Source organism: Sminthopsis crassicaudata, chromosome 4 (assembly GCF_048593235.1).
Source record: "Sminthopsis crassicaudata isolate SCR6 chromosome 4, ASM4859323v1, whole genome shotgun sequence".
NCBI classification, from domain to species: Eukaryota; Metazoa; Chordata; class Mammalia; order Dasyuromorphia; family Dasyuridae; genus Sminthopsis; species Sminthopsis crassicaudata.
The window spans coordinates 29,655,730-29,665,953 of NC_133620.1; the positions used below are offsets into that span (position 1 = coordinate 29,655,730).

The following is a 10,224-nucleotide window of genomic DNA, read 5'->3' on the forward strand; positions in this document are numbered from 1 at the left end:
CAGGTCGGCGGTTAGAACAGCCCTCTCTCTCCTGACCTCCGCGGGCTCTCCCGCGGGCCGGGGCCGGGCAGTGGCAAAGGCTGCGGGGGGGCGCAGGAGGAAGAGGGGCGGGAGCTCCGGAGCTCCCGTCTGGGGACGGGTCTGCATCCTTCCCTGCAGGCCCCGGGCTGGCAGCTGTTTGGTGCTGGAAGCCGTCCAGTGGAGGCGGCCATCGAGAGGCCGAGGCCCGCCCGGAGCTGTCCCTTTCCCCTCTCGGGGGGGGAGGCTTGGGCTCACAGAGGGCACCCTCGCCGGGAGCCCCCCTTGGTCTGACCCTAGAGAAGAGGCCCGGGGAGGGCCATCGACATCCCCCTGTGAGGGGTTCAGGTGGCCAGCGGGTGCCCCCAGTACCGCCTGTGTGCCCGAACCCCGTCGTGAGTTTGCCTTTGCCTCCCCCTCCCCTTCCCTGCCGGCCCCTTCCTTTCTCCCCCCTCCCCCTCCCCCGCTCCTCATGTGGTTGGCGGCTCAGAGCGGAGATGGCAGAACCTGTTGAAACGAGGCCCCTATTTCCTGGTGTGACCCCCTGAATAATTAGGGTTAAGTTGATACGCTATCTCAGCGGTGACACATTTTATCTGCCTCTGTTTGTACAAGAGGATACAATGGGGGAGGAAGGACCAATTTGTGCCCTGTGCGTTCTAACCAGGCGGAGATAAAAGGTGTCACCGGCCCGATAAGGGCCCGGGCTCGCGCGCGCTCATTGTGGCTCAATTGGCTCCATGTTTAATCCGTCCTTTCTCCGCTTCCCCTCGCTGGGTCATATTTCACCCCGGTGCCATCCCGTAATGATGCCCTGCGCGGTGTGGGAGGAGATAGGCACCCCTGGCTGACAGCCCGCCCTGATAACCAAACTCCAGCCCATCCATCATCAGCCGCTCTCCTCAACTTAAGGAAAAGTGATAACGAAAGCCGGCCGTTTATCACCGGGGCTGTTGATTTCTTCCGGGACTGGAGAACCGCTGGCTCCGAGTGACAGACACAGGCGAGCGGGGGGGCCGGGAGACAAAGGCGAGCCGCCCGCTCCCTGCGGCGTGTGCCAGCGTTCTCAGGGCCAGCTGGCAGCCCCCCCGGAGTCCCCAGGGCTTCCACCGCGGGACGCAGATCCCCAGTGCCTGGGACCCACGCGGCCCTCCCCCGATGGCATTGTCTCTGCCCCTGAGCGGCTTCCTGGGTGGCCCCGGGTTGTGCCCCAAAGCTCAGCAGGACACAGTCAGCTCCTGAAAGACTGCCAGCTTGCCCTCCCCTCAGTCTTCTCACCTCTTTGGGCCCCCCTGGCTTTTCTGCATCTGTGTCCCTCGAGTCTGGACCCACCCACAGGGGCTTCTGTCCTAGAGCCCGGGATGCGGTGCCCCGCGGGCCGGGCTGGGGGAGGGGCGGAGTGCCGGTCTCTCGGCCTTTTGTCTGATGGCCAGGTCGCCGGGGTCGTGCCCTCCCTCTCCCTCCCTCACCTGGGGGTCACCTTAATGCAGCTTTTCAAGGTGTCTTCTCATGGGGCAGGAGCCCCGCCCTGAGATGGGCCTGACGCGGCATCTGCGGGCAGTCGGTTAACGAGCGAGCGTTCCGGCTCGGCACGCGGCTTTTCTGAACTGGCTGAGCAGGACCGGGAGAGAGGCGCCATGGGCTTCTGGATCCGGTGGCCTGCTCCCTCTCAGCCTTTAAGAGCCTGCCCTCAATCTTGGGGGTATGGGTGGGGGGCACTTGTCCCAGGGTGGACTCGCTACTCTGAAAGTTAGAGCCAGTGGGGTCCCAGCACAGGGGTCTTGCAGCCCGGGAAGCCTGTGTAGACTCCCCAGACATGGGTATGTTGTTGGAAGGGGGAGCAGAGGCCCGGGGTACAGCTCTCAGACCACTTAACTCTAGCTGCCAAGTGACCCTCGTGGGAGCCTCAATCTCTGGGCTTGTTGAACAAGGCAGGGCCATTTGCTGTGTGCCCTGAGGGCCCCCTCTGTGCCATGTACACATGCTCTGCATGCCCGGGCCAGGAGCGAGAGTTCCAGCTCAGAGCCGGCAATCCCTCCCAGACTCGTGCCCCTGGGGCACCAGTGCCCACTGCCTTAGGGCTCTGTGCCTCAGTTCCTTCCTCTGTACAACGAGGGTCATTTGGAAGAGTTCTTGTGACATCGGGGAAGTGCGTCAGGCCCACCTCTGCGTGCGGGGGGACATCCCTGGGCGTCCTCCTCGGCCTGGCTGCCCTGCTGGGCCCGGGTGACCAAGGCCCAGCTGGAGAAAGTCCCACCGGGACCCAGGAGCGGCAGCCGGGGCGGAGCAGCCTTGGAGGAGCGGCAGGTTTCTGCCTCGTGTTCTGCTTCCCCTTCCCTCTCCTCCCCCCAGACGTGCTCTTCAAAGCACGGCCCCTTCCTCTGATGGGTCTGCCAGTTCCCTGGGCCCATTAGCCAGCGGGCCATGGGGGAACGTTTCCAGCATTCCCCATTTAATGAGCCCCTCACTCTGGCACACCTGTTTGCCATCAGTGCCGTGGGGGAGGGGGCTCCAGCGCACTTGGCAGGTGGGGCCACGGGCTTGTTCTGCCTCTGAGCTGGGGGTTGGGGGAGGATAGGGAAGGGGGGGGCATTTCTCCTTGCTGTCCCCTTCCTCTGCTTTCGACCATGCCCTGAGTGCCTGCTGTGCCCGGAGGCCCCCAGAGGGTAGTGACAGAGGGGAGGGCAGGGGCTCAGTCTGTTCATTTAAAGGAAGAGCATGAAAATGCAGCCCCCTCCTCGATACGAAAGCCACCCTTGAGTGCAGCCCACAAGCCCAGACTGATGCTTGATCCCATGGAGGCGGACTGTGGTCAGCCTTGTGTGAGGGGTCTGGGGGCCTGCAGGCCTGAGAGGGCCCCCGAGTGGGACTCCATCTGTGCGACCCTGCAGCTCTCCGGGATCTGTTTGGTTCCATGGCAGCCCGCTGAGGTCAGTGGGTGAGCCTATGGCCCCCCAGCCAGGAAGGAGCCAGGTGGGACCCAGAGTCCCACCCCCCAGTCTCAGTGCCCGAGACACCGGTGGTGGTGGGAGGGGGGCAGGGAATGAGGGATAAGCAGGAGTCTCCCCCTGTGTCTGGGGCCCATTTGTGGGGGGGCCTCCTGGGGTCTCTTGTCTCCTCCTCCCCTGGGAGGACACCCCGAGGAAAGGCCGTGACACTCGCGCCCTTTGGGAGCCAGGCGGGCAGCGGGGCACAGTTGTCCAAAGGGTCCCGCCCAGGGAAAGAAGCCAGTTATGTGTGCAGGAAAAGCGGTTCCATTTTATGGCCGAGGCATAATTGTCCCTTCCCCATTGGCTGCCAGTGACGCCATGCGAGCCCCTCGTAAAGCAAGGGCGGGCGGCCTGCACCTGTGGACTGGCTGCGGGTATAAAATTTCATTTGACGGCAGCAATAAGCACGACCAGATGACAACGGCCCGGCCGTGCCAGCCGCCAGCAAACCCGAGCCCCGTAAACCCGGCCTGCAGTGGGGGTGGGGCGGCCGGGGCCTCCTGCTCCTGGGCGGTGCCAGGGACAGGCTCCATGTGCTTCTGCAAGGCTAGCGCCCCCTGGGGGCACCCTCTCCCTGCCCTCCTGGCTGGATCCGTCCCTGGGGTTCGGCTTGTGCACCCGGCCTGCGCCCCTCTCGGGGCCGAGGCTGCCACTCAGACCCATGGGCACGGACCCTGACAGGGATGGGAGGAAGGGGAGGCAGCCTGTGTGCACGCCCAGCCCCGGGGGTGGCACGGGAGGAGGGTGACTGCAGGGCCGAGTGCGGCACGTCCGGATCGGCTCGACCTTTCCTGCGGGGCCGCCTGCCGGGGTGGCTGCTCCTCCTTGCACAGGCTCCCGAGCCCCCCTTTAGGTTCAGTCCACATCCGGCCCCCAACCTGGAGCCGCCAGGGATACTCTTTGGCTGCTTCTCCGGGCCGGGACCGCTCCTCCGGGCCGGGACCCCTCCCCGGCTCTCCGGCCCCGTGGTCAGCAGCCCTACCTGGGTTCTTGAGTGTCCCCCTTGTGATGGGGCTCAGGGAGGAGCGCCGGGGCCTCCTCGGGGGCCCCACTAAACATTCACCTTTTGTGGGTCCTTCCCCTGCCAAGGAGGGCAGGGGCTGCGCTAGGAACTGGTGGGCATGGAGGAGCGCCCCTCTGGCGTTGCAGGGCGGTCACATTTTGGCCCCTGAGAAGTGACTCGTGCCCCCCTCTGCCTCCTCCTCCCGGGCAGCAAGCTGCTGTGTGCCAGCCAGTGGGGGGGCTCGGCGGGGGGGGGGCACAGCCTTCGGGGCTCTCGGGGGGGGGTGGCGGGCCCACGGATGGCCAAGTGCCTTTGAGGAGGCAGTGGCGCTGCCCTTGTGGAAGCACGAGGGGTGCCAAGGAAAGCGGCATCTCCACCTGGGGGCGGTCCCGGAGGGCGGGACGCAGCAGGAACAGTGAGCGACGGCCCTCAGAGGGTCATGTCCGAAAGGGGCCGTGGAAATGCGGGCTCCGGTTAAGGAGGATTCGGATTCGGTGAGGGAGGGACCGTGCGCGGGGAAGCCTAAGGTAATGGCCACTGCCATTTGTCCAGTCAAGAGACCTTTGAACTGGAAAGGACAGACGCCAGCGGCTCATGGGAAAGGTCAAGTTAGCTGGGCCCGTGACTGGGATCCAGGCCCTTGGTCTTCTCTTGGAGAGGGCCCCCCTGGGAGGAGGAGAGAGTGCAGGGGCCGGGAGGGGCCTGAGGGCCGGGAGCCCGGGCTGTAGACCCCGGCTGGGGAGCCGGATGTCCAGAGAGGGCAGCGGGCCCGCGTCAGCCGGGCAGGGCCGGCCTGCAGGGCATGGCGTACCAGGGTCAGGGACCGGCCAGTCTTTGGGAGCCTGCAGCTGGGTGTCTGGGACTGGCCGGCCCGGCGCTGTTTAACCCCAGGTTTCTCTCGATAAAGCCCGGAGGGGGGGTGCACAGAGAGCCAGTCAGAGGGGCCGTCTCAAAGAAGGGGCGCCGCATCGTGCTGGTGGGTGACGGCTCGCTGAACGTGGGGGTGAGGTCGGTATTGTCGCAGCCACGTGGTGCTCCCCCTGCTGTGCCCCGAAGGAAACGGGCTTCCGCTTCCCTGAGACCCCGGAGGCTGAGCTGAGGGAGGGGACGCCCAGGCTGGGGGAGAGCGCACTGCGGCCCTCCCCCCTCCCGGCTCCCAGCTCCCCCCCCCCCCCCCCCCCGACCCAAGTGCGCTGGCTGGCACTCGCCCCGAGCCTTCCTCGAAGCCAGAGCCCGGCCGTGTCTCCCCCGCGCCCTCGGGCTCCGGCCCCGCTTCTGCCTCGCCTTGGAAAAAGACGGCCTCTCACCCCCTTCTCTCTGCTCTCTTGCAGGCTGCCCGGGCAGTGCCAGTACCTGGGGTTGCCGGTGGCCGATTACTTCAAGCAGTGGATTAACCTGAAAAAGGTACCTGTGTTTCCTAGTGCGCGCTTGTTCCTGAGCGTCCCTCTGGGCCCTGCAGAGGCTGCCCCTCCCCTTGGCCTTCCCTGGAATTTTTCCTCTTCTTCCTCCTCCTCCTCCTCCTCCTCTTCCTCCTCCTCCCCCCCTCCTCCTCCTCCTCTTCCTCCTTCTCCTTCTGGTTTGGTCACCTGAGTGCTTTCTGGGTGTGGCGAGTGGGACAGAGCTGGCGGGCACTGCCTCTGGGCTGGAGGAAGCAGGTTCTGTTGGGGGGCAGGGCCTCCGGACACTTCCTCAGAGGGTTTCAGGAGCACAGGCTCGGCGCGTGGACGGGTTTCTGGGGGGCTGCTGGGGGCTTGTGAGCTGCTAGCATCTGTAGGGAGCTCTTGGCTCCTGCCGCGGGCGCTGCCACCATTAGAGTGTCTGTGAGCGCTGGGCTTGCCCCGCCGGGTGCCCCCGGGCAGGAGGGGCCCTGGGCCTCCTCCGGCCGTGTGGCCGTCTCGGGACGCGGGTGATGTGGCCCTCCCCCAGAACGGGGCGGAGATGGGCAGCCCCCTGACGTGCCATCTGGTAACAGCTCGGGGCCAAGGCCGGGCCGGCTGGGGCCTGAGCAGGGGAGGGGAACAGGGTGTCACTGCTGGCCTTGAAGCCTGGGAGGGAATAAGGGAGGCCCAGAGCCGTGTGGAGGGGGCAGGAGCGGCCGGGCCGGGGCCTGAGGGGAGGCTGTTCGTGCCGAGGTGCCGGTTGTGGGCGAGAGCGGGCGCGGCTGCTCCGGCCTGGCCGGGACTGGGGGAAGGAGGGTCGTGTGCTTCTGCGGGGGCTGGCAGGCGGCTGGAGCTTGCTCCCAGACAGGGGAGGGCTCTGGGACCGTGGGAGGCGGGGCCTGGGCATTCTGGGCCGTCAGAGTCGATGTGGGCCCTCGCCAGACGGGCGGCCCTGGAGGCGCAGCAGGCGCTCAGCGCGCCAACCGACCGTGAACAATCGCCCTGTAAAGTTCATTCCACTTTCAGGTGGCTGGACACGAGGGCAGTGAGTGCCACTGGGCACCTGGCAGGAAGGCAGGACGCCGGGTGGGGCGGCCCCATCTGCCGCCCAGCTCTCCCTCCCGCCCCACCCTGCAGAGGCTCAGGGCCCCGGACTCCCCGGACTCCCCTCCCCAGCTGGAGCTCCTCCTCCCACTTCTGCCTCCTGTCCTGTGAGGGGCCTCTCTGGGACCGGGCAGGGGGAAGGGGCTGGGCTGCTGGCCCAGATTTCCCAGGAGTCCCGGGGAGGGCGTTTGGGCACTTAGCAAAGGGCCCCTGGCACCCCCGAGGGCAGGCGCCGACACTTGTAATGTCACTGAGTGGCGGTGAATGCCGAGGGCACTGTTGTTGGCGTGCCAGGGTGCGGGCCCCGCCGGGCCAGCCTGCCCAGCCTGCCCACGATGGCCCCTCCCCCCGTGGGCCAGGGCCTGTCTGACGGCCTAGGGCTCCCGCAGGAAGCTGCCATTGTTCTGGTCTGGGAGTCTGCGGTTCAGATGCTGCCCCAGTCACTTGCCAGTCTTGCCCATCAGGGAGAGAGAGAGCTCGCCCGCTGTGCCCCTCGGAGGTTCGCCCCCTGCCGCACAGGTTAGATCCCCGCAGCCTCACAAGGCCTTGCCTCAAGTCCTGAGCGGGATTCTGCCCATCGCGCCCTCTGCTGGCCCAGAAATGGGAGCGGTGGGTGTTGTGTCACAGGGAAGGCCGCGAGCCCTTCCGAAGCCCCCCTGGCCCAGTGACCCCCGGTGGGGAAGGAGGAGCCCCCGCCCCCAGTCAGAAGAGTTCCCGTGGGAGTCGCCCTTCCTCACCCCGCCCCCCAGTAGCCCACTCTGGAGGCCTAGTCCCAGGGGGTGAAAGACAAGTTTCTGGGCCTCGGGGCCCCAGCGGGCACTGGGCAGTGACCCGGCCTCACAGGCGGCATCACACCAGGGGCCTCCGACCCCAAACCCAAAGCCTGCCTGCGGCTCTGTCCCTCTCCTGGGGGGCAGCCGAGGTCTCCCCTCCCCTTTGGGGATCCCCTGCTGTGGGCCAGGCCTCAGCCCCAGGGTTCCCCTCCTGGGACAAGGTCCGGGCCGGGGCCAGGATGGAGGCCCGGGTCTCCTGGCTCTGGAGTCCAGCCGTGCCGGCTCTGCCCTGCTGGCAGCCCTGGCCGAGCCCGAGGCCTTGGTCCCCTGGTGGAGCTGGGCACCGGGCCGAGTTGGGCACCGCGGCCCGTCCTGGGCACCGGGCCGTCCTGGGCACCACGGCCCATCCTGGGCACCGGGCCGTCCTGGGCACCACGGGCCGAGCTGGGCACCGCGGCCCATCCTGGGCACCGTGGCCTGTTCTGGGCACCGGGCCGTCCTGGGCACCGGGCCGTCCTGGGCACCGTGGCCTGTCCTGGGCACCGGGCCGTCCTGGGCACCGGGCCGTCCTGGGCACCGGGCCGTCCTGGGCACCGGGCCGTCCTGGGCACCACGGCCCATCCTGGGCACCGGGCCGTCCTGGGCACCACGGGCCGAGCTGGGCACCGCGGCCCGTCCTGGGCACCGTGGCCTGTCCTGGGCACCGGGCCGTCCTGGGCACCGGGCCGTCCTGGGCACCGTGGCCCGTCCTGGGCACCGGGCCGTCCTGGGCACCGTGGCCCTTACTGGGCACCGTGGCCTGTTCTGGGCACCGGGCCGTCCTGGGCACCGTGGCCCGTCCTGGGCACCGTGGCCCGTTCTGGGCACCGGGCCGTCCTGGGCACCGGGCCGTCCTGGGCACCGTGGCCTGTCCTGGGCACCGGGCCGTCCTGGGCACCGTGGCCTGTCCTGGGCACCGGGCCGTCCTGGGCACCGTGGCCCTTACTGGGCACCGTGGCCTGTCCTGGGCACCGGGCCGTCCTGGGCACCGTGGCCCTTACTGGGCACCGTGGCCTGTCCTGGGCACCGGGCCGTCCTGGGCACCGTGGCCCTTACTGGGCACCGTGGCCTGTTCTGGGCACCGGGCCGTCCTGGGCACCGGGCCGTCCTGGGCACCGTGGCCTGTCCTGGGCACCGGGCCGTCCTGGGCACCGTGGCCTGTCCTGGGCACCGGGCCGTCCTGGGCACCGTGGCCTGTCCTGGGCACCGGGCCGTCCTGGGCACCGTGGCCCTTACTGGGCACCGTGGCCTGTCCTGGGCACCGCGGGCCGAGCTGGGCCAGGAGCCTTCTGGTTCTGCTCCTTTAAATGTGTCGTCGTCGAACAGCTGCCTGAACTCTGCAATCTCCTTCACTCCTTCCCTCGCCTTGTTAACATGTGTTGCCTTTGGGGTAATCAGGGAAAAAATATTATGTCCTTTTACAATTACCGGGTTTTGGAATATTAAAATGTCTCGCTGCATCGGCAGTGTTATTTTGATTGGTATTCTAACCTTTGACTAGCCCATAAAGCGAGCCGCTCTTGGAGCCAATATTGCAGGGCTGAAATTTAATTCCGAAATGATTCCAGATAATAGGGAGACAGATAATATATGCATGAAGGATATTATGTTTGGACTGAATGCAGCGGGGCCGGGCTGGGGAGCTGAATAATAGCCCAGAGTGAGTTATAATCGGAGGGACAGAAATGCCTTCCTGTCAGGGCCAGAGGAGGAGGCCCCGAATTACGGAGGCGGCACGGGGCCGGACCCCAAAGGGAGGGGCACGGGGGCGAGGCCTGCAGGCTTCGCCCTCCTCGCCTTGCCTGCGCCGTCGTGCCCACTGGCACAACTTGACAGCCAGCGTGGGGGAGCCCTCCGAGGTACGGCCAGGGTACCTGAGCTGAGCCCCTGAGAGGCAGCGGTGAGGGGGGAGGGCGTTCGGGGCACAGAGGGCGCAAAGGGCGCGGGCACAGAGGTGGGAGACGGATGCTGCGTGAGGAGCGTGCCCGGAGGAGGAGTCACGTGGCACAAGTCTGGAAAGGTCAGCCAGACCGTGAAGGATTTTAAATGCCCAGCTGAGCAATTGGACTTAATCCTAGAGACAATAGGAGTCGGGAAGGACGGTTACCAGGGTCCTGATGCAATCTGGGATGGAGGGGCTGGTGGCCTATTGGTGGCCGCCATTTTAAGAGGAAATGGATGAGCCCGAGGGCGTCAGAGTGGGGCCGGCCTGACCGCTGGGCCAGGACCGAGGAGCTGCTTCCGCTTGGCCCCAGAGGACGGGGCACAGGGAGGGCGGCGGCTGCAGAGATGCCGCCTGGGCTGGGGCAGGGAAAAGGGAGGAGCCTGCGCTGGAGGCCTTGGGGCTTGTGGGGGCTCTGCCGGCCTTGCAGACCCTGGCCTCTGTGGGTCCCCGTGCAAGAAGTCGGAGACACATACACGGTTCTCTGCCCTGTTTCCTCCAAGGGGAAGACCGGTCACCCACCATTTATTTTGTTGTGACTGTGCTCCCACAAATGAGGAGCCCATGGGAGCACTCCCCCTGAGATGGCTCAGGCCCAGAACCCCCCAGGGACAGGAAGAACCAACCTCAAGCAAGGGACTTTCCCTTGTCCTTTTCCCTCTGGATGCAGCCCAGAGTGGCGTCTGCCCCCCCGCCCCCACTCAGTCTGGTTATCCTACGGGGTGGGCCCTTACTCAGAGGAACGATTACCAGGTAAGACAGACCTCAGAGGCCGGACGACCGGCGGGCGCAGGAGGCCGAGCCCCGGGTTGCCCTGGCCATTTCCCAGCGGCCTCGTCCGATAGACGCCTCCGCTCGGGGCCGCCGCCGGCTTCCGGCCCAAGTCCTCGGGCACGGCCCCTGCCCCGGGAGGGGGGACGCAGCCGCGGCGGCTTCGGGGGCTTGGCCAAGCCCGATAAGGCAGAACTCGGGAGAA

General features: G+C 66.9%; 1 protein-coding gene across 1 annotated transcript in view; it reads left to right on the top strand.

Annotated features, from left to right (window-relative positions):
* ERI3 (ERI1 exoribonuclease family member 3) overlaps positions 1 to 10,224 on the top strand; it is a 142,294-nt gene that overhangs the window by 78,470 nt on the left and 53,600 nt on the right. Inside the window, exon 6 of the mRNA XM_074266139.1 lies at positions 5,343 to 5,415. Coding sequence (XP_074122240.1) covers positions 5,343 to 5,415 — 73 coding nt within the window. The remainder of the gene's footprint in view (positions 1 to 5,342; positions 5,416 to 10,224) is intronic.